This window comes from Podarcis vaucheri, assembly GCF_965113315.1.
Source record: "Podarcis vaucheri genome assembly, chromosome: 4".
Taxonomy (NCBI): domain Eukaryota; kingdom Metazoa; phylum Chordata; class Lepidosauria; order Squamata; family Lacertidae; genus Podarcis; species Podarcis vaucheri.
This window is the reverse complement of record NC_138762.1, coordinates 58,834,014-58,858,185: the sequence shown is the minus strand read 5'-3', so window position 1 is coordinate 58,858,185 and position 24,172 is coordinate 58,834,014. Positions and strand designations below refer to the sequence as shown.

At 40.3% G+C, this 24,172-nt stretch overlaps 1 protein-coding gene across 4 annotated transcripts; it reads right to left on the bottom strand.

Moving 5' to 3' along the window:
• On the bottom strand, positions 1-24,143 carry PKNOX1 (PBX/knotted 1 homeobox 1). 4 transcript variants are annotated; one of them, XM_082219868.1, is made up of 12 exons: positions 24,042-24,143; positions 15,740-15,827; positions 12,652-12,782; positions 11,274-11,445; positions 9,224-9,394; positions 8,833-8,910; positions 6,998-7,097; positions 6,140-6,237; positions 5,910-6,038; positions 3,320-3,396; positions 2,530-2,702; positions 1-1,435 (listed from the first exon to the last, which is right to left on the bottom strand). In XM_082219868.1, exons 2-12 carry the CDS (start codon positions 15,788-15,790, stop codon positions 1,224-1,226), a joined length of 1,392 nt encoding a protein of 463 aa, XP_082075994.1. In that variant the 5' UTR covers positions 15,791-15,827; positions 24,042-24,143; the 3' UTR covers positions 1-1,223. The 4 variants fall into 4 exon arrangements, with proteins under 4 accessions (XP_082075994.1, XP_082075993.1, XP_082075996.1 ...); XM_082219867.1 differs by lacking the exon at positions 24,042-24,143 and adding an exon at positions 17,408-23,568; XM_082219870.1 differs by lacking the exons at positions 8,833-8,910; positions 24,042-24,143 and adding an exon at positions 17,408-23,565 and having other exon boundaries at positions 12,652-12,779.
• Between the last annotated feature and the right edge of the window lie 29 nt (positions 24,144-24,172).

Below are 24,172 nucleotides of genomic sequence, written 5' to 3'. Positions count from 1 at the left end.
TATGACATAGGCATGTTTATTCAATTTGGACTGTTTTCATAACCTTCCAAATAGGAGTACTAAACATTTTTCTCATGCTCAATACAGTCATCATCCCAATTCTTAGAGAATTTATAAAAATATTTTACTCCGATAACCTGATAAGGTAAAAATAAGTGTTTTATAGCAAATTATGAACAGACTCACTAGCTATGAGTAGAGCTGCTAAGTTGCAATCCAGAAATCCCCCTTGTACCATTAAATCTACCACTGAATTGGGACACTCACTGTTTCTTTTGCCCATTCCAGTTCCTTTGTTGCCCTCCCCGCTATCGCAACCCCACATATTTCAAGTAGGATTCCAGCATGCCACAGGGCTGGTGGATAAAACGACAAGTAGCAGCTGTGTCAGTGACAAAATCCAAAGGTACAGGGGGAATCTACGGTTTCCACCGAACAACTAAATGAGAAATTAAGTTCATTTTAAATGCCATACATTCGTTACTGACTCACACGTTTCCACTTTCTTTTATGTGTTTTGTTGCCCATTTCAGACTGGCAGGTTTTTTTTTTAAGGTGCAGAAGCATCTTTCAAATCTACATGGCTAACTTCATAAACAAATCCCAAACACTAGTCTGACATGCTTTACATTTACATTGTTAAACCACCTAGAGTAATCTTAAAATGACAGGACTAATTGCATAACTCTCCAGGAGACTGAAGTACTTTCAAATTCTCCCACCAGGGCAATTTCATATGTCACAAAACTGCAGCAGAGATGATAGACAACAGCAACCATTGAGTAAGATGATGATTGTGTGATGGGTATATATTTAAACCCATGCTAATGTAAAGTTAACTCACCCGCGAGGCATCCATCATCTTTCCCCCAGGACTGCAGTCCCATGACCCCCCCCATTCCCTTATTAGGGGAATCTGGGATCAATTTTGTGAGTGAAAAAATTACCCTGAGAAAATAATGGGGTGATTATGTTTTCTCTCTCTCTCTCTTAAATTACTAGAATTTCAAAACCAAAACCAAAAACAACACATTTGAAAGAAGTTGCTGCACCTGTAAAGACACTCTTTAAGCCGACTATGAAATACAAAAAGTGCACTCTTCTATATCTACATATAAAACATATTAGAAATAAAACTTGTGTAAAATGTTTGCTGTGCAAACTATAAAAAGTCAGTCAGTCTATTGTTTCTCCTATATATTTAGGCCAGATTCTCTTGCTTCCTATTGCAGAGAATCACTGTTATCCAAGACCAGCCCACTGATGTTTGTGGTTGAGAGGTCTGCTCCGTCATCTTCAGTGCTGTCCACAGATTCATCCTCACTTTGCCCTGCCATCATGACTTGTTGAACAGCCAAAGTAGTACCATCAGACGAAAGAGATTGCAGACTGTCTACATTCATGTTGACTGGGGCTGTAATTGTTACAACGGCTCCTGAGAATGGGGAGGAAAAACAAGGGTCCAGTTGGAACAACAATTCAATTCTTTTACAAAATCCACAGTTCTTACTCTGAAAAACCTATTAATGAAAGCCAAAGATCTAAAAATTAAAAGTGAATGAAAGTTGAATAAGCTATTTGAAATATCTTTCTTCATACAAGTAATTTCCATACAAGAGATGTCAGTTTTAGTCTAGTGAGATTTCTGAGTTTTGAACATTTTGGAACACGTTTCTCATTTATCTTAAGAAACAGTGGGTTTGTGCTTTTAAAATCGGGCTGCCAATGAAAAGCAATCCCAAAGCTGTTAATTTTTAAGGCTACAATTCTATATACAATTACTTGAGGAAAAAGCCCCAGTGAACAAAGTGGAACTTGCTTCTGAATAAACATGTGTGAGGCTGAAAGTGTGTACAAGACACAGGAATGTTTAACCACAATGAGCCATTACAGAGCTCTGTTTATATGAATGGTGCCAGAACATAGGAGGGAGAAATAATCCAATTTGGCACATGAATCATATGATCCATGAAGAACTGCTGCTATGCTAAGGGCATGTTCCTAATTGCCTGATCAGTGCTGATGGAGGGAGCTACAACTGGGTAGAGGTGTCCCTCTACTTGGCTCTGGTGGGCTCCACTGGCTGCAGATGCCTATGCTGAAAGCACAGCTGACTGGGCAGTTACCTCCAGCAGTATTCCCACTGGTGGTAACTAGTGTAGACCTCCAAACAGGGTGCTCCAGTGCTGAAGCAGGGCTGGGGATGAATCTGATGGATCCTCAGCAGGCCAACTGCCAGAAAAGAGGCCCAATTCAGACCCACCCCCTGCTGCACCAGCCTGGAGCTGGCACGGCAGAAGAAGAAACTGGCCCCGAACTGGTCTGCCTTCAACAGTGTGAGCAGCAGCTGGGGGTTAGAATTCTCTGAAATCCATTTACGTCAAGGGATTATTTTTACTAGAGAGATTGCATCCCTTTCATTCATACAAACTGTTTGCGAAATTGACAGGCTCAGGAGAGTCTCTAAAACATCCAGTTTGTCTCTAAAACATCCAAAGAGTAAATAAAGTAGCTGAGGAATCTGCTCACCATCTGACATTGTAAGTTCATTTGATTGATGCTGAGCTACTCCTGATGCAATGGAGTCTGGCCAGAACCTTTGAACTGGTCGGTTTTGCGCTGTTTTCTTCTTTGTTTTTGGAGTTTCAGAACAGCTGGAGTCCAACATTGGCTGAAGAATTCGTCTTCTAGCATTGATAAACCTAAAATGACCAAAAATGAATCTTATGAAGACATCCGTAAAATCAGACTCTCTATACCAAAGCCCAGTGCTAAGCAGGATCACACACACACTTGGCTGATACAAAGGGAGTATGATTCTGCTGCCTTTGGGTGTGGTAGAGAGTTCCCTGCAGGGAGCTTTCTGGCATACTGAAATTCAGTGCTTAGCAGAATCGCCTGCCTCCACACAACATTAGTCAAAGTGAAGGGAGGGTGATTCTGCTTGGTCCAGGAGCTCCTTGTTACTCCTGTCCTGTCAAAGGAGAGGAGTGGGGAAACAATCACTTTGCCAGCCCTTTGTTCAGATCTTCCCAAAGCACAGAACGTGAGCCTGATAAAGTGGTACCAAAATGCAAATCCTGCACAAGGTATTCTCACAGCTGGGCAGGACAACACACCTGTCAATCATGTGGCTTACTCACTTGTCAAGGATGATTCCAGTAAGGATCTGGCCCAAGACCACCTCTGCCCTACATCAATCCCGTCCAGTTTTAGCTTTACATAGCAGCCCAAAGGAAAATGCTGTATATTTCTATGTCACTTTTCAACATAGGTGAATTTTGTAACACAAAAAAGTGGCATATTCGTTGTATCTTACCAGTTGTTAACCTGAAGTAATGTTAGATTGGTTTGTGCTGCTATCTGTTTTTTCTCATCCTCTGTTGGATATGGATGCTACAGACAGGAAGGGGGATGGAAAAGTTGTAAGAACTTGCTAAAGATATGCAATAAGCACAATACAAAAATCTGCAACCATAAAGCAAAATTAATACAATTTAGTGTGGGATTAATTCTATGCTAATTAGATAATTTCTGACCTGATAAACTAATTTTTGACAACACACGTCACAATGATTTCATATGTGTAGATTGAAATTTTCATTGTTTTATGTAATATGTTGATTTTATGACACCGATTACAGATAATGATTACAGATTACAGATAATCATCTAATAATGAAAGGAACATTATTATTTAGACTCCTACTTCTGTGAACTTAAAATACTCACTGCTATTACAAAAACCAACGCATTCTCATCCCTAGTACTCCAATTTCTATAGTCTCTGGCGCTAGTTCCCAGAAAAAAATTATTCACAGGTAAGGAATTGAAAAAGACTGCAAGGGAAAGGAAATCTACAATAACTTCAAGGATTCTGTCACCTGCAGGGATCTCCATACTCTTTTTCCTCTGTACTTTTTAAAAAACCCTTTAGTCTCAATTTTTTGTTGCTATATTAACTTTTATGAAATCATAAAATGAACTAGCCAGTTTCCCCCAGATGTAATGAATGTATTTTTTTTCCAGAATTCTCACAGAAAATTTAAATTCCCTATCTTTTCAGCATAATAGCTGGCAGACCAATCTTTGCTGATATCCCTGATTGATTGACAGTTACTGGCCCAGTTTAGGCATAACTGATAAGACAATTAGTAATTGGGTGAAATATAAACTGAGATTATTAAAATGCTTAGTAACAGAAGAAGTAGATAGTAAACTGTCAAGCATTTATTATTTAAATGGGTGCAATAAAAAAATTCCCTCCCAGGAAAAAAAGAAGGCAAGTGCTAGCTTCAGAACATCTTTAACCTAGCTCTGTGCAATTCTAATATCCAGTGAAGTCATGAAACCTAAAAGAAAGCCAGAAAGGACTTCAACATCAACCTTCAAATGATAACCAGGCTAACCACTACATTATTTTTTAAAAAGAATTAACAATATAACTTTATCCTTAAATGTCCATGTGGGGGAGGGGGTTATTCTCCCAGCTGTCCTTGCTAGATGGCATGATCCTTGGGGAACACAGCATGTGATAAAGCTGGATTTATCACATTGTGTCATATGGTAGGGATAAAATACCGTGTGGAGTTAAATAAAAGCATTACCAGTTAAAAACCTACAAGAGAAACATAGCTATTTCTAGTACTATCTATAATGTACTTAGTATAGTAATTCTAGTAATTTATCAGGAACTGTTAAGAATTAATACAAACCCATTTTTGTCTCCTTGTAGTTTCATAAGATGTTATGCAGTACAGTTCAAAAGGGAATAAGATAAAGGGACCCCTGACCATTAAGTCCAGTCGTGGCCGACTCTGGGGTTGCGGTGCTCATCTCGCTTTATTGGCTGAGGGAGCCGGCGTACAGCTTCTGGGTCATGTGGCCAGCATGACTAAGCCGCTTCTGGCGAACCAGAACATCACACAGAAACGCCGTTTACCTTCCTGCCAGAGTGGTACCTATTTATCTACTTGCACTTTGACGTACTTTCGAACTGCTAGGTTGGCGGGAGCAGGGACCAAGCAACAGGAGCTCACCCTGTCGCAGGGATTCAAACCGCCAACCTTCTGATCGGCAAGTCCTAGGCTCTGTGGTTTAACCCACAGCACCACCCGTGTCATTCAAAAGGGAATACTGGATCACATATTACATTTAGCCATGCAGAAAGTTCAAGTTATTTTAATACCTTTGGATGAAGCCACCAGCACTGGTAGCTTGTTACATATATTGCTCTATTTGCTAGAGCTGAAAATACTGCTGCCCAAACAGTACAATTTGAGGGGGCTGAGTATAATAAATTTGATCACAAGTACATGGACTGTGGAGCATTCCTGTTGAGCGTTCCTCCCCCACCTCCAAAAACATACAGCCAAAGGGACTGAATTCTTTACAAAAGTACATATAACATGTGAATTAAGAAGAAAACCTGTAAAAACTTTTGTCTGACCTTTCAGATCATAACGTAACATACTATGCATGTAGGTATTACAGGAAACATGTGTGACCCTAAGCTAACAAGGCCCCTTTTGAGAGTATGGAGTGCATTTAATACGTCAATCTGCACAAAGAAACATGCTACTGCATTCTAGCCCCCTAGGAACTGGTTCAGATTAACAGAGATATAAATATATCCCTCAAAGGACTACTGTTCAAGGGAGCACAGGATTAAAAAAAATCCTCAGCATGATGTAATAAAACCAAAAATATCTCTAAAATTTAAGATCACAAGGTTATATAATAGACATCCACTGAATTTGTGCCTGATTCAACTCTAATATACCAAGTTAATATATTCTGAGTAGGTAGTTAAAAGCTTCAGATTTTGCCAAAACATTTTCCCCTCATGCAGATACCAGCAGAAATTATCAGAATAGTAGTGATTCCCAAATCACTGTGATCAACCTTACCCCTATGTGCTGAAAAAGCCAAGACCTCATCACATTTGTAGCATGCTTTGGAAGAACTCCTCTTTTATTTTTTGATGACCCGTCATCTTGATGCAAGATGCTTAAATCTTGGTTTAATTGTAACTGGAGCTGAACAGAGATTCAGAAGTAGCAGGCAGTTACTAACACACCATAATATTACCATGTTTTTTAAACATTTCACTAAAAAATGCTTATAATATAAAACAAACCTGTGAATTCTGGATCCTGATGGTTCCAGGTGACAAAGCTTGTGTCACTACTTGACCTTGAGGTGTGACCACAGTCACTGGCTGATACACCGTACCACCTTAAAAGAATATTATAGCAATATTACACTACAGCAAACATTTTTATATAGATGTCATTAAACAAAGAAAACAATAAACTATTTACACAACACACAAAACTTACTTTAAAACTTCACTATAATTTTACATAAGCTTGTTGTATTTTTTAAAAAAAGAAGAATAGACAATTGCATCTGATTCACCTTTCCATACAGCCATTATTGTGAAAATGCTAGGCCAGCTGGTTGCATAATAATTTGTATTTGAATAATATAAAATAATAATGTTTTCATCAGCAGCCATTACTATTATTATTTATTAAATTTGCATACTGCCCTTCATCCAAAGATCCCAGGGCTATTCACAACAGAAAAATAAAAAATGAGGATACAAAAAACTTAATAAAACAAACATTCCACATGGCTACTTCAATAGGAGAGCTATAAACATGGCCCATTTCATTGGCTTGGCTCCCTCCCTCCCATAACTGTCTGCTTCAGTCAACCTGGTCATTTTATCAGTTATTTTGTATGCATTTGTACTGAATGTTCTCATTTTCCTCATACTTCCCCATCCTCCCCATCCCATTTTTTATACCATGCCAACCTGCTTATATGCCATTATTTTAAATTGTAAATGACCTTGACTGCACAGGCAGAAAGGCGGCATATAAACATAGTAATCAAAAAATCTCAAGAATTCCTTTTCTTAGTCACTTAACAGACACAAACTACATCTACGATGAGTGCAGTGTTTGCATTTTTATTCAGTGCTTCCTACCTGCAACGGTTGCCATAGTTACATTTCCCTGCTGCAAGGCTGATGCAGGTACCATAATCCCCTGGGGACTGAGCGTACCTGTGATGGCACTTTGAATTGGCTAGAAATAGTAAACAACAAAAATTACATGAACTTATAACAAAGGATGCTCCTGTCACTTTAAGTTGAAATGGTACTGTACCAAATATGAGATGTTCAAAACATAAACCCGATGAGGATAATGATGATGTCATCACTACCAACCAGTATGATCAAAAACAGTGATGAAACTAGTATGAGAAGGAAATTCAATGAAAGGAGGTGGTAAATAACCTAGATATTTCAGTTTGACAGTATGTTGCATTTATATTTGGTTTTCCAAGTGTGGGTTTTCTTCTCCACATTGAACCACCTATCAGAATATAGAACATATATGCAAATTCTGGATCAGAAGTAACCCAGCTGACAGTGCTTATCCCGTTTAATATTAGGCTAGTCACATGCTACTGTAATCAAAGTGCTTGTAAAAGAGACAATTGATAAATTTTAGTCAATGCACTACATACTTAGGAATTGTTATTCTACAACAATTTAGAATATCCCAACGTTTCTTTAAAAAAAGGTTATGCAAATATGCTTATGGCTGCAACCCTATTACCTGGAAGTACATCTTACTGAACTCATTGGGACTTCAGAATAGACTTGTTTAGAATTGTGTTATAAGTAAAAAAATATGGCAACCACATGTACAGTCAGAATATATATAACACTGTATTGTTGGGGATGAAATTCTAGCCCTTCTAAAGTTGATGCTAGAAAAATGCATGAATCCTCACAATTAAACATGGTCAATAGTTCATTGTTTTCCACAGGAAATGTAAAGTTTCAAGCACTTAAAATTTGAACTTTTTGGATCTTTTGCCAACTTAAAATTTATCTGATTTATTGAGGTATCAGCCAAATCTACAGGTAAGTCTAGATGACAATGCAATTTACAATTAGTACATTGACATGGGGCTGGCATGATGGATGTAATGAAACACAATGAAGAAGTTCAAAAACATACACCAGTATCTCAATACTAATCGTGGTAAACTTAATTTATGCCATGGAACTTGTGAGCAGATGTTGTCTGACTGGCTTCTAGGAGGAGAGCTCTCATGGTATGAATGGTGAATGTAGCCATATGCTAAAGTTTTGAGAGGTGTGCTCTGAAATTATAGCAATTCTGATGGCATTTTGACTTATGTTCAAGGAAAAGATAGGGAATGAGCAAGATACGAAATTATCTACCAACTTCTGTTCCTCCAGTTACTAGCAATTCAATTTAAAAAAATATAATACTTCTGTGTAGCAGTTGATTTTTTACACTTTCCAATAAATTAAACAAAACAGAGTGCCTGCATGGACACATTTTTCATTATAGGTGTTATGTATAGGAGGGCCCATAGCTCGGTGGTAGAGTAAATATTTTCCAAATGGTTCCAGGCTTAAAGTCTGGTATCTCCATGAAAGGATATAAAGTATCAGGTACCTGAGGCCTTATAACAGACTCTGCCAAACAGAGCAAACAATTCTGAGTCCAAGAGATCTGAATTCGTATAACACAGCTTTTGGGCCCTTATGTGCATGGAATGCAGGCTGTGGGATGTGAGGAGCTTTATTTTATGTCCTGAAGCCTTGTGTATGTGATGAGAGAGCAATCACAGAACCCTATTTCTACATACAAATCACCACTTGCTGGGATGGGGCCATTATCTACAATGAGATGAACAAAGCCAACCCCCAAATTAGGCTAAGGAGGTAGTGCCAAAGAGGTGCAATGATAATCGTGTCATTTTTGCTCTACTGCTCACATTTTCTGGTGACTCTTTCCATGAAGACAGCTGCTCCAGCAAATCCAAGCTATCTCTATCATGTTTAAAGTTGCTGGACTGCAGACAAAGAGTTGATAGATTATGATCATTCTTTAAGAATTACATTTCCATGTACGTGACTACTAAGAAAAAGGGAGATCTTATAATCTTAACAATATCACAAAACCTTAAAAACTGCTAGCTTGCCAGTCACAGATCATCTATTTGTAAATTGCATGGTTTACAAATTCAACCAATATTAACATAGTAATTTATATTTTATCTGCTCTTTGTTTGTTTTAAAAACTAATCTTACCTATCCTGAGTCTTTGGGATAATGTAGATTATAAATCAAATAAAGAAAATATATTTCAGTTAGCATGAAAGGTACCTGGGGTTGTACAGGTGAATAAGGACTCCCAGATTCTCCACTTAGCAGAGTTTCACTGTTCATTTTCGTTTTCAGACAGGCAATATAGCGACTACAGAAATCCTTACAGAGCTCATTAACTTTTTCTAGCTCAAGCAGATGAATTCGTAGAACCTGAATTGCCTTTACCATCTAAAAGAGGGAAAAGAGAAAGAATTCAGAGACAAGTAAAAAACCAATGAAAACAAACATTTGCATATGTCATTTACAGTGTGCTAAGTTGTTCAATATATGTTTGAGCTACTTTTTTGCTTATTTTCAACAGGGCGGTTTATAATTATTGTTGCTTTCTCCTACCCAGATATTGTCTCAATGTAGGAAACTATGTACACTGTTAATTGCTTGCACAAAGCTGGGGACTGCCCACAGCATGTATAGGCTATATAAATGCATTTTTCTACACAGATCTGATTTGTGCAGATTATCATGTATGATGCAGCCCTCCTATTTAGCCCACCTTTTCCATTTTTCTTCTTGAACAAGGCTACAAGTTTCAAATGAACAACATGGAGAGATTTTCACATACCCAACTTCCTTATGATAAGTAGTTGAGCTGATCAGAAATAGCAATATGCATTATCTTCAAGTGTCAACTCAAGTACAATCAGATGTGCATTTGGCACAAAGCCAACCACTCAATTTATTTTACTTGTTAAGAAAATGCAGCCTCAGAGTGGCTTACACTTACGGAATAAAAATACAATAATTAAAACATAAAATTACAAGATGATGCAATCTACAATCAGTGGCAGACGAAAAAGTGGGAAATAATCAGGAGTAATCAACACTAAAAGCAGAAAAGGCATAAAAGAATAAAAGCTCTGAGTAAAAAGGAATCACAAAGAGCACAATGAAAATCCACTTGCACAACAGGACTTCTGGTTTCTCATCTTTATCCACTGCAGCTGCCCACGCACCCCAAGAATCTTGAGCGGATTTTGAGGCTGTGTGGAAGGATAGAGGAAAGTAGAAGCCAGGGGCGTAGCTAGCTGCTCCGGCACTCGGAGCGGCGGGAGCGAGGTGATCCACCCAGGGGCGCTGGGTGGCGATCTGCCCAGGGGGGAGGCACAGTGAGCTGCCCACGGAGTCTGCCTGGCGGGCGCAAGTCCCACGCTGCCATTTCAGGCAATGCGCAGCCCAGAGCCACCACGTCACTTCCAGGAGAGACGCGTGGCCTGGGCGCACTGCAGGCCAGGCCCTGTGGTAAGTGCCCTCCCCCGTGGTGTGCCATTTTATCACCCCCTCAGGGATGACACCCAGGGTGGTTCGCACCCTCCCCCGCACCCCCACTTCCTACACCCCTGGTATAAGCCATATTCCACAAATGGATGTTCACACAAAGGAGAGAGTTCAATAAGCAGACTGCATCTCTGAATGGGTTCTTTGCCTGGTCACTACCTGCCCCATATCAGAAGGCAGTGGCACCAGGAGAAGAGCCTCTGGAGATAAGCTCAATATTCAGGCAGCACCTCAATTGCCAGAATCAGCAAGCACAAAATATCATGAAGTTTCCACTTAAGGAACTACATGCACAGCAAAGAGCCAATCAGGGTTCTTTCAAGCAACCATATTAAATCAAATGGTTTGTTGAGATGTAAACCACAAATCCCAGCTGGGTGGATGGGGAGAGAGGAGGAGAATGGAAAGAATTGAGGAAGTAGTGGAGGAGGACAGCAAATTAAATGCAAACAACCAAAACCCTACAAATAAGAACATCTGACTCACTGGAAAACATATTGATATGTCAAAAGAGTCTCATGAAGCAGACAGATTAACTACAAACAAACAACTATCTAAAAAAAGAAGCTAGCCAAGTTGATAATTTGCTATGTGATGGAGGAGCTTCTGTCAGTAATACTGACAGGGAATGTCTGCTGCTACCAAGGGCTGTAAATTTCAACTTCTTTAAGTTGACATTTCACAATTCAGTTTTCTCAGTATCAATTTACTTTTTTCAAATATAAAGATTTTATAAATAAATTGAAATCTTATCTAAAATGTTTTTACTTACTAGATTATCTGTTTCCGGATCTTCACAAAAAAATGGTTTTCCTTCCTTCTCCTGCTTCCTAACAAAGTTTTCAATATCTACATCAAAACTTGCAGACGTTGTGCCTTCTGAGCCTTGTGTGGATTGTTCACATTTTTCAAATAATAGTGCTAATAAGGGGAACAGTGGATGTCTAGGAATAAAAAGACAAGCAAATTGTAGGTTTGTGGAAATATCTATGTGCAAGTTAGTTTGATGAAAAATTCTGAGCAATCTGGACATTGCATACATACAATCCTATTATTTTAGATTATTACATTAGTATTACATTTAATGTAATAAAGTTACATTAGAAATTACTATGCTAGGATCAGAACTGAATATACTGTGATCTCCCTTATTTGCTCTTCTTTTTAGCATGGATCAAATACTGCTAATTATAGAATCATTTAAATATCAATGTCATCCCACAGTTTGATGTAAATGATACTGATGGGTAGCTTGTACTATTGGGTCTCACTTACATTTTTATTAAGCTTTGCTCAAATAAAGACCCTAAAAAGCCTGAAATTTAATACAATTGTATGTTTTAAAATAAAAAATAATCTAGTAGGGATGCCATTCTTTATTTTCTTAGATTGTAACGATGTAGCTCTAACAGAAAGCAAGTTTAGACAAATATATATAACTAAATACAAAGACAATAAAAAGCTTTGCCCTGAGACGCAGGTCACAATCCTGAACACTTAAGTATGTTCAACGCCAACAGAAGTCAGCAGAACTTACTGCACAAGCCTTCTGTCCTCAATAGGGCTTAGTCTCTTGTAAATGTATAGATTTCAGTCTTAAGCATGAAAACATGTATTAACCATCTCACAGTAATTAGAAAACCCCAAATGTATGAACTTCTTGACAAATTACAATACACTGGCTGATTTAAGCTTAGGCCTCCTCTTCTAAGCTTATTCTACTTTCTGAGTCCCCCAACCTCCCCAGCTGCACTGATATGTGGAACAAACTTTGGTCTAGGCACTAATTCAATACTGGTATTAGGAAGGGAAAACTGAACAAGTTATATTTGACACCTCCTAAAACCACAAATAGGAAAACAGCATTAGTTCAAAGTAGCACCTTTTCCCAAGTCAATGAATGGGGGAGCAGTTGCCCCTACAAATCTAATGAGGATATTCTAGAGAACCCCACTCCCACCCATGACTTGGCTGGTGAGGGGGGAAAGATGCATCAGCCTCAAGATCTTATCATGTCTAGAACAGTGTGTGCCCCCTTCCACATGTTCCATGTCTCCTGCACACACAAGCACCACCCCATGATTTGAGAACCACCCATGACCAAAGAGAATTTTACTGCTAGAAACAGCTCATCTTGTGAATACTGCTACCTGTAAATAGCCTGCTTATCTGCATCCATCGGAGTCTGGGACTCTACCGGGGAAGGACTCAATCCTCCTGCATCTGCTTCCAAGCAGTTTGGATCCTGCTCAGTTTTTAATTCTGTTACTACTTGCATCTGCTGGAAAAGAAAGATGCTTTATATTGCCAACAGCATAGATTCACAACTAAATGGTTCATTTTCTAAGCAAAGAGAAAGCCAAAGGCCTAGTAAGTTGCCAGAAGGTTGGTATGACTTGGCAACCACACAAAAAGAACAAGCATTTAACAAACAACTCATTTAATCCTTGCAACATTTGGAGGCAGGAAGATAGTGGAAAGGTCACTACAAGTTTGACTTCCATTAGTAGGTTTCTTTTAGTCAATTGTCTGTTACAGAATCCTGCGTTTCATAAGCCAGCTATTTTTGGATAAAGCTACACATACACTGCTTCAACAAAAATCACTTTAAGAAAGCAGACCTTGAAAACATCTGCAATAGGCAAAGTGTCATTTGCAAACAGAAATTATGATTAAAAATAATTCTGTATGCTACACATTTACTTGAAAACTCAATAGAGCTCATTTCTAATTAAGAATGTTTAAGATTTCAGGCTTTATTTTGGGCACTGGAGTGCATATAATTCTTCAGAGATATTGCAAAGGAGGGACCATTTCACAATTATTGTATGAAAAGCTTATAGCTTTATTTTTAGGTGTTTCAATATTAAAAATTAAATGTTTCACTGTTTGTTCTGTACTGAATATAAATAAGGACTTTTGTATATATGTTAAATAGTTTGTGGAAAAAATACGAGAAAGATCTAATACCGTATTTTTCGCCCTATAGGACGCACCGTCCCATAAGACGCACCTAGTTTTTTTGGGGGGGAAATAAAGGGGAAAAAATTATTTCCCCCCCAGGCGCGGGGCTGGGGCAGCCCGAGCTTCCCCCGACCCCAGCCCCCAAACAGGCAGCTCTCTGCAAGCCGTGGGAGCCCAGCGGTGGCGCCCGCTGCTTGAGAAGAGGTCCGCGAAGCCTGAACGCGCTGAGATCAGCGCGCAGGCTTCGGGATGCCAGCAACTCTCCCCAAGCAGCGGGAGCGTTCCCGCTGCTTGAGGAGAGATCCGCGAAGCCTGGACGCGCAGGCTTCGGGATGCCGGCAACTCTCCCCAAGCCGCGGGAGCGTTCCTGCTGCTTGAGGAGAGATCCGCGAAGCCTGGACGCGCTGATCTCAGCGCGCGCAGGCTTCGGGATGCAAGCAACTCTCCCTAAGCAGCGGGAGCGTTCCTGCTGCTTGCCGAGAGGTCCGCGAAGCCTGGAGAGCAAGAGGGGTCGGTGCGCACCTACCACTCTCGCTCTCCAGGCTTCAGCGAAAGCCTGCATTCGCCCCATAGGACGCACCCACATTTCCCCTTCATTTTTGGAGGGTGAAAAGTGCGTCCTATAGGGCGAAAAATACGGTATATCTACTTTTTGATAGGATGTTGCAGTTTATTATGAATTAGACTAATTAGTAAGGGCAATAAAACAATCTAACTGTAGGACTATGGTCACAATATTTCCTTCTGTCCGTGAAATCTGGGGAGATACTAGTAACTCCTAGCTGCAGCTCTGCACAATGCCCTTGTACTGCTGTGGAAGACCTGGATAGGACTACTGCTTCACAATTTGAACAAAGTGAACATTATGTTTAAATGCTATTACCCATCTTGTAACGAGCTGAACGATTTGAAAAATTAAGAGATAGCTAAGTAAGTCGTGAAACCATTAAGAGCAATGCCAAACGAATGCAAGAAGGAGCTATTTGGGTGCTTTTTCTGGAGTTGCTGAACAAACCCAAGCATATATAAAATCAAAAGTAAACTGAGGATGGAATCCTATGCACTCTTACCTCAACAGGACTTACAACTGAACATATATAATATACATGATTGCATTGTAATTAGTTTACAAATTTCAAGGAACAGTACAATAGTCACTTCCTCTGTAAAATCAGAAGTACTGTATACAGAAAAAAAGCCTCTCAAGAATCACCTAGAAATTTGTTTATGGCCACATGCTGTGATATTTTCCTTAAAGTAAAAAAAGACAACATAACCTCATCAGGTGCCTAGACACTTCTCCCCACCCCCACCCCTTATTTATTCAACAAAATAATTGCTAACAGTCAAAATACCACATAGTTAAGTACAACATTATATGGTTGACAACCCAAGCAGCTAAAGAAGTTCAAGTTTGATAGCAACGTTTAGGCAATATTTCACAAAATAATATTTGTGTATACGTGTGCGAGAGAGAGGGGCTAAATGACAAAACAAAATAAAACCTGGTTCAGCAAGTTTAGAGCAGAAGCTTAGTGGCTGAACACATGCACCGCATGCAGAAGATCCCAGCACTGCCGGTTAAAAGCATCAGGTAACAAGTGATGGGAGCTATCTTTGTCCGACTCCCTGGGGCATTGTCTCAGTCATAATAGGCTGTGCTGGGCCTATTCTCGCATGCTCTGTGGTATGCTCTCCCCAGGAACAGATGCCTAGAGTCTTTCTCATTAATCTTTAGGCACCATGCTAAGTCCTTTTTCTTTATCCGGATCTTTGGTTAATTAATATTACCTCCTATGGTGATGCTTAGCTTTGAGTGGGGTAGGTAGGACTTGTCCTTATTAATATAATGCTAGATAAGCAATTTATGTATGCTTTGTATTGTTCATAGTTTTATATTTCTTCTGGTTTTGAACTGCTTTCATGCATTTTACCTTGGCAAGTCACTTCAAGAATTTTGATTGTATAAAGCGACTGATAAATGTAATAATAATAATAATAATAATATAAAGGAATCAATCCTAAATAATTTTTGCTTCTGAAAATTCCGTTGTTTCCTACCTTTCTAGGAAACAGCTAAAGAGCACTAGAAAATGGGCAAAGGGCAAGCCAGTGGCATGACTTAGGTACCATATTGAAATAACAGCAGATGAAAAGTAATATAGATCGGACAGAAGTAGTTTTATGTCTTGGACACCATAATTATTTAACATATTCTTTTTACCTACTATGGTGCACTTCACATTTTCATTTTTTATTTAAAAATGTTCTTACTTGTTGCCCATCTTGATAGTTGTCTATACTTAATGTCTGCGTTGCCATCATGGTTACTTAGGGTTCTTATAAAGTCAAATCATCATACCTTAGGGGGGAAATCCAAAAAGGTTAGTATTTTTACAGGATGTTATCAAATACAAATTACATAACTGACATCTGTATATGCAGCAGCAGAATAGGGGCAGAGGGGATTGAGAGTGCAATCACATGTATTTGCTATACCAACCTACAAGATCTCAGGAATGTTCTCAAACCCTTTTTGACAAAAGCAGCCAAGGTGACTATTAAATCATATTTGCCAGAAAAGGTGATAAATGCAATATGGTTGGCCACTTGATCTTGCTCTTTATTACAATAAAGAGTTGCACAACAAACACGCAACTAAAATCACAAGTTAGTGGCACAAAATAAATGACCAAAATTTTATATATGAATACCATATAGTGGTTTCACTAGCAAATATAAAAGTGTCGAAAGGGATATACGACAAAAGAATGCAGGACAATGAACAATGCAAACCCACTGTGAAAATTTTTGTTTTTCATAATATTCCCTCGTAAGGAATATTTGATACTGGTCGTAGTCACAAGACCAGATGGCACATACCCTGAAGTTAGATCTCTTTTTACATTTGGAGGTTATAAAGAAAGTTGAAAATCATCTAGTAGCTGCACTAAGGAACAATTATGATAATTTTAAAAATAAATGGAATCTCTCACATAGGACACATATATTTTTCGGTGGCTGCAACAAGGAATAGCAACTAAAAACGCCTGGCATTTCTCATATAGAACACATATAGTTTTCCTCTTGTGTATATGCTACACAGAGGTGGTGTCTCTTTGTATGCCAAAGAAAGCATTGAGTTCAGCAAGCCAGAAATCCCAAAAGGGATAGACTCCTCCACATCATCATTGTGGATGATATTACTAGGCCCCATTAGGAATTTGGTATAGTGAGCTGCTTCTTTTCTTTCATACACATGTCAAGCAACTTTCCCTAATGTGATGCCCTACAATGTTTTGGAGTACAACTGCTATCAGTCCCAGCCATCATGACCAGTGGTGAGGGATGATGGATGGGTGTTAAGAGTCTAAAGCAGGCATCTCCAGACTCAGCCCTCCAACTGTTTTAGGACTGCAATTCCCATCGTCCCTAGCCAACAGGACCAGTGGTCATGGATGATGGGAATTGTAGTCCCAAAACAGCTGGAGGGCCAAGTTTGGGGATGCCTGGTCTAAAGCATGTTGCAGGAACAGGTTTGGGAAAGTTGATGCAGCACAACCTGTGTAAACTGGGCTGCACAAAAATACAGCCTGGCACCAGTCGTTTCTCCTACTACAGGGACACTTTTTCTCCTGCTACATATTATATCTGTGTACATTGTAAAGCTTGGTGTACAATCTGGTTCACAAAGTCCCTATGAATGAAATAAGCAGCCAGTTTAAATGTGTGAATCAGCACACAGATGCAGGCATACACAGCCCTTGAGGATATACATTGTGAAGATATATAATCTGTGCACTAAAAATGCGAAGATCACTCACATGATGCATCAGATACTGCAGAAAACATGCAGGAGACGCAACATGGAGACTTTTTACATTAGAAGAGCATAATTTGTTCCCAAATTACTAACTGCAACTATGCTGGGAGAAGTTTCACCTGAAGAATTTCTGATGGTCAGGTTTATCTTCCTTTGCTTATTTTCATATGCATTTTCAGCAACAAGCAGAGAAGCCTCCATTTTTCTTCCCTAGGCAAGCAAAATAGCATAGAAAGCAAGCAAAAACTTATCATTCCTTTGAAAACTCACTCCCCACCCTGCACACACACATTCAATGGGGATAGGAGTGGGCAACAAGCAGAATGTTGTCAAATTTGGAGCCACAAAGAGCCACAAGAAAGTCATATGGAAACAATCTACATAAAATACAGGTTGTCAACAACAAACAGCTCTTGCAACAGAGGCTCTCAAGCTTTTCATACACCAGGAAGCTTCATTGTCCAGCACCATTGCTATCAGGCTGCTTTCATCTGTATCCATCAACGTGCAAAATATAATCTGTGGCTCTCATGAGCTTGTTTCTCAACCTGTTGACCAAGCATGGTCCTGAAAGTTCTCAAACTTTAGCGATAGAAAGTAGCCATCAGAGCTACTGTGTCTACTGGTTTTACACATATCTTATTCATGCTGTTAGCTCATTAACCAGAAAGATATGTGAAGCAAATGCCCCAGTTTTAAGTTTTGTTCTGGAAATGTACTTCAAACAAATCAATTTTGGGACAGATAGGGCTCTGTTTAAAAATATATATACATGCCTAAGTTCTCAGGAAGTAGCCTTTCATTTACTACCTCATACTGGATTAGAGAATGTAATGGAGACACGTAAGATCATGAGAGAAGAGATTCCCAAAGGAATTGCAATCTATTTTGTTAGCAGCTCCTCTATTTTCGGCAGTCTACCCTGGGGACAACTTTGGAAGAAATCTTGCAATCCTTAGTGTACAATTTCAAATGGTAATTTCAAAAAGTTGCTGGCTACCATAAGCAATGCTTTTTTTATGGCGGGACGCCGGGGTACACATACCCCTAAACATTTTGTGAATCTAAGTTTGGCCTCATTGAGAGGCAGTATTTCAATGAGTAGGAAAATGCGAGCACCCCTAAACATTTTTTTAGAAAAAAAGCACTGACCGTAAGAGATTAAAACCCCTGGGCTGGTTCTAGGGTGAGGAATTTCCTCAGCTAACGAGCTGTTTTTTAATTTGCCAGGAAGGACTGGGTAACTGATTTCATATTTATAAGAGTTATGGTACTTCAATCACAATTTACTACAAGTAACTGAAGTCTCAACTGATACATTAAACTGGTTTCATAATTATATTTTTTCCTAATTTTCTATTCACTTGGAGTTCTTTTCTGATGAGTCTCTTACCTTGATAGCAAATAGACATGTTCACACCAAAATGATTTCCACAGTAAAAAGCTGATTGCACAAAACAACACAATACTATGGCATTCAAACACTAAATTAGGAACTTGAGCAACTCCTTACTACTAAGCATTTTGCCCCTTAACATTATCCAATGAGACTTATCTTATAATAGATTTGACTTTTCAGTGGGGTCGTCTCTAGGATATATGACCTGCAAAATGCACTTTAGAAAAACTGTTAAGCATTTTGCCGCTTTATATTTCACTAGGGGTTGCACCTCTGCTCACTCCACTTGCCCTTAGAGCACCCCCTTCCTACCCCATGCAATTACTATGATCACTTTCCACCTTCCCACACCCATTTCTGAAGCCACTTTCCCCTTCACTTCTGAGGTTCCCTTTTGCACCCATTTTCACCTTCATCTCCCCACTGCCTTTGTGCACCCTCTTGCACACAAACCACCACCATGGTAACTCCTGCATCTTCCTCTTCCCATACACTTTTACCTTGCATCCCATCATGAAGCTACCACCCCCTTCTTTTCTTCAAACCCTTTCATGCCCCTGCTTTAATCTTCAGCAGCTTTACCATACCTCTCACTCCCTTGTTTTTTTACAACCCCCATTGCACCTCCATTTTCACCTTCACCCCTTTCTGTCATGGTGACTGCTATTGTGCAAACTGCCTTCTTTTTTGCTCCCCACCTCATTCTGCATGCAAATCCAGGATTGTAATGCAGTACTAGTAATCCTCCAAATGGGGCTGCACAATGACAGCCTTACAATAACACAAATTATTAGAACCCCAAATGTGAGTTTTTTGTGATGTTGGATGTGTATGTACTCTCCTTTCACTATGCAGAGGCGTAGCTAGGGGAGCATTGGGCGCCACACTGCAGGGGCAGCACTTAACATGGGGCCTGCAGCGTACCCAAGCCACGCGTCTCTCCTGTGAGTGACACAGTGGCTTGGGCACCTGCAATCTGACCACAAATCTTGAATGAAGAGATCAATAATAGCAGAGTGTAGAAATTTAGATATGGGAATCAAGCTGTGCACACATCATTGCTGAATAATTTCAGATATCATAATTGGCATTCAGCTTAGCCATCTACATATGCTTGCTGAACAAAACAGTAGCAACCCAAATTAAAATTACTTCTTTATAAGACCTAATCTTGCAAGTCTGAATTCATCGGAACTTAAAGGTACAATTATACACAGTTGCACACTAAAATCAAGAAATGTTTTCCATGCAGCAAGCACACAAGCAGTATTTCCACTGGGCTATTGCACTGGTATCCTAAGGATGGAAGAAGCAACACTGCACTACCTCCGGCCTGGGATAGACCAATACAGTGGAAAGTCAACAGCATATTTATTCACTCAAAGGATTTATAATCCACATTTTGAAAACATGCTCCACAGAGGAGCTCACATCTAAAAATACAAACTTGAAATACAGCATATACACTATTTAAAATAGCAAATTTTAAATACTAAAGGGAAAAAAACTCCAACAGTGATAAAACAATAAAGCTCAGTGAGACCTGTGTTAAAACTGCATTTACCAGTATAACCCACTCTGTGTCATTAAAAGACACAGAAAAAATGTCTTCAAGACCTATTTAAATGACATAAGGGATAGAGTCTGCCTTCTTAGACTTTTTATCAGCCTGGTTGGTTTTGGGTGGTGAGTACCTGAGTAGGCCCTTTAATTTGGATTTCCTTGCGTGGGCAGGCTAGCATGCTTCATAGAATCAAAGAATTATAGAGTTGGAAGGGACCCTGAGGGCCATCTAGTCCAACTCCCTGCAATGCAGGAATCTCAACTAAATCACATGTGAAAAATGCTTGAAAACCTCCAAGGAAGAAGAGTCCACCACCTCTTGTGAGAGTCTACTCCACTGTCAAATAGCTCTGTCAGAAAGTTATAACTGGTGTTTAGTTGGAATATCCTTTCTTATAACACGAATGCATTGGTTCAGGGCCTAGCCTGCAGAGCAGCAGAAAACAAGCTTGCTCCATCTTCCATGTGATAGCCCTTTCTATATATTATGTTGGAGTAGTTAGGGCAACCCAGTCGAATAGGTGGGGTACAAGATTATTATTATTGAAGATGGCTATCGTATCTCCAACTCCACAATTCTGTGATTCCTCTCAATCTTCTCTTTACCAAGCTAAACATATCCAATTCCCTCAACTGTTTCTCATAAGGCTTGGTTTCCAGACCCTTTTATCATGTTGGTTACCCTCCTCTGCACACATTCCATCTTGTAAATATCTTTCTTAAATTGTGCTGCCCAGAACTTGACACAGTACTCCAGGTGTGGTCAGGACTATTACTTCCCTTGATCTGGACACTATCCTTCTGTTGATGCAGCCTACAACAGCATTTACTTTCTTTGCTACTACGTAACACTGTTGACTCATGTTAAGTTTATGGTCTACTGAGCCTTTTCAGTTATATTATTGGTAAACCTAGAGCCTTTTCACATATATTACTTGGTAATCCAGGTGGCCTCCATCTTATATTTGTGCAGCTGGTTCTTCCTACCTAAGTATTCACTCACCGTTATGGAGGGAATCCCATTTATTTTCCTCCAATATGCTTAAATTCAGCGTGTTCTCACATCTTATCTGAGATCTACCTAAGTGTAGAACCTTACATTTGTCCCTAATGAAATTCATTCTTTTAGTTTGGGCCCAGTTCTTCAATCTGTTAAAATAATCATGAATCCAGATTCTATATTCAGCTGTATTGGCTACCCCTCCCAGTTTGGTGTCATCTGCAAATTTGATGAGCATCCCTTCAACACCTTCATCCAAGTCTTTTATAAAGATGTTGAACAATGGACCTAGGGAGAACCCTGTGGCCCCTCCCTTGTCCCTTTTTTTTCCCCTGAAGAGGAATCATTAGTGAGCACTCTTTGGATTTGGTCAATCAACTACAAATTCACCCAACAGTTACCACATCCAGCCCACATTTTTTTAAGCTTTTTTTCAAGATAACACACTGGCAACCAAGGTAAGTGGTACAAATTTGGTGCAATCTGTTCTGACCTCCTAGTCCCAACTAGTAACAGGGTAGCCATATTTTGCACTGCTGAAGTTTCTAAATCATCTTCAAATGCTGCCTCATGTAGCATAAAGTCCATTAACATAATCTGTACTGGGTGGTAACAAGAACATGGACAGTGAGTCAAGTTCTGACCTCTTTAGATAAGGTCACAGTTCTATACCAGCCTCAACTGATTACCAGCTACTAAGGTTATGTGCATACTGGCAATAGCAACACCAGTCTCAATCCCCCGTACAGGAGCATATTTTGCAAGTATTTCACATGGCTCAATTTATATGCAAATCTGAGCTAGTTTTGCATACCAATCTTTCAGAATCTAGTGTCCTTGAGAGGGACTTTATTCTCTTTATTCATGTGAGTCATGACCAAATGTCAATGTTTACTTATTAAACTTATAGTCAGGGCTCTGCACATATTTTTGTAATGCGACTCACAAGACCAGAATTAAATATCCTGAGAATCTTAGTTTCTCTTAAAAATATGACATTTCTGTTAGGTTTGCAAAGATAGGCTTGAAAGTATATAGACAATTCTTGCTGACATTGATGGAACAGCTGAACAAGATTGCTGGAGTGCATTTCAAATGGCTTTCTTAATGTATCTACCACGCTCTCCCCAAAGTGACCAAGAAAATTATGCAAAATTAGCAAATCCATGCACATCTGTTACATTTGTTTGATTTATACATGTCAAGAGATCAGCCCTTTTTGGTACAGAATATACATTTATTTATATACAGAACTCTTGTATGATGGTTTAGCACAAAACATGCATACTTCCACTTATACCACAAAACTAGTAAGAATTGTAGACAAGGGCAACAGTCAGTTGCAGATCATCAGCTTGGTGAGGCGATTTCTCCTAGCCTCTGAATTTGAGTGCCTGCAAACCAGCACATATCCTTTAAAATTTGGTGCTTTTCTTAAATCCCAGCACTGTTGTGTTACATATACTGCTTTTCCTGGTTTTCAAAAATGAATTGAAGGGATGCCCAAGGGAAGCTCTGAAGCAATTTTTTCTTCAATGTGTTTTTAAAAGACAGCAGTTACCATTTAAAATTCAAATCATTTTATTTCTTGGTTTCTTGATTAATGCATTTGAACACTGGAACCTGAACAGGGTTATAGGCAATGACCTAGTGCAAGAATAGTGAACTGGCACCTCATGATGTTTACCAACATCATAATCAAGCTGAGCCTGGAGAATATGATCACACACACTTTTTTTTTTTAAAAAGTGGTACTTGCATCAAGGAAAATGTCATACTTTCCCAGTTCTGTCAGAAGGTGGCACTTGCACTTTCAATGCCAGTTCCAAACATATCTTCTCCCATATATAGCCAAGTAAAAAACTGCTAACATTTACTCAGGGGACAGGTGGATGATCTGTTGTTTTAGTCCTTTCTATCGTGTATGGGTGTATTTACGTCTCCACCACTATTTTTTTATGTGAAATACATATTCCTGGCTTTCATTAGGACTGAAGGCAGGTCACTAAGCAAATATCTGGGAAAAAAGAAACGCTCAGAAACCAGGAGGCGGCAAAACGCCTCACGTTTATTAGCAACAACCGGGTTACACATAACGACAATTCCCATGGATTTTCCCAACACTTAACAACGTTGCGTACCCGCCCGCACCCCTCCGCCCCGGTTTGTGAGGTGAGGAAAAGGAGGGTTGTTTGAAACGACGAAGAAAGGCTCTTCCCTCACGGGGAGGGAGCCCGAACCGCACTCGAGGAAGCAAACGGACGCGCGGAGCGACCACCAAGCAGCTGCCACAACCCCCCCCCCCGGCTCTCCCCGCCGCTTCCGAGTCCACAGCGCAGGAATGTCCCCGAAAATGGCCCCCTTTTAAATACCGCCCTCCGCGCCGCCTCGCGCCACAAACAGCTGTTGCCCTTTCCCTCCCCCCCCATACCTACTCCACCCCCTGAGGCGCGCGACACCTTCCCCTTCCATGGAGTGAGCGCGCGCGCGCACGCGCCGCCTCCTACAAAAGCCAACGGCCAGTCGGCGGCTGTTCCAGAAATTTCCTCACTCCCCCCTCCCCTCCCTTTCCTCGCGCCTGCCTGCCGACGCCCCTAACCCCCCCCTCCGGGTAGGTTACGGTGCGGATGCCCCCGCCCCGCTATTCCGTATGGCGGGCTCGCCTCCCCCCACTCTGCCCCACATCCCCGGGCCTGTTTGCGCGGCGGAGCCAAGACGGCCGACAGCGGCGGCGGGCGCGCCGTGATGGATGGCTGGCTGGCTGGGAGCAGGTTTGAGTGACAGCGCTTACCTGGGTGCCAATCTTCGTCACACTGACAAGCGGCTGCAGCAATCGGGACCCGCACCGCCGCGACGCGCGTCACCACGCACACACGGCCTCATCCAATCGCCTGCCGCGCTGCGCCGGACGCCACCGCGCTG

What these genes read in the sequence shown, in the direction of transcription:
- PKNOX1 (XM_082219868.1), bottom strand. Translation starts at nt 15,790, where the DNA reads ATGATGGCAACGCAGACATTAAGTATAGACAACTATCAAGATGGGCAA. An exon ending in ACTATCAAGATGGGCAACAA is followed by an intron (nt 12,783 to 15,739) that starts GTAAGAACATTT and finishes TTTCTTTTCCAG; the next exon opens with CAGATGCAAGTAGTAACAGA. An exon ending in AACTATGGCAACCGTTGCAG is followed by an intron (nt 6,238 to 6,997) that starts GTAGGAAGCACT and finishes TATTCTTTTAAG; the next exon opens with GTGGTACGGTGTATCAGCCA.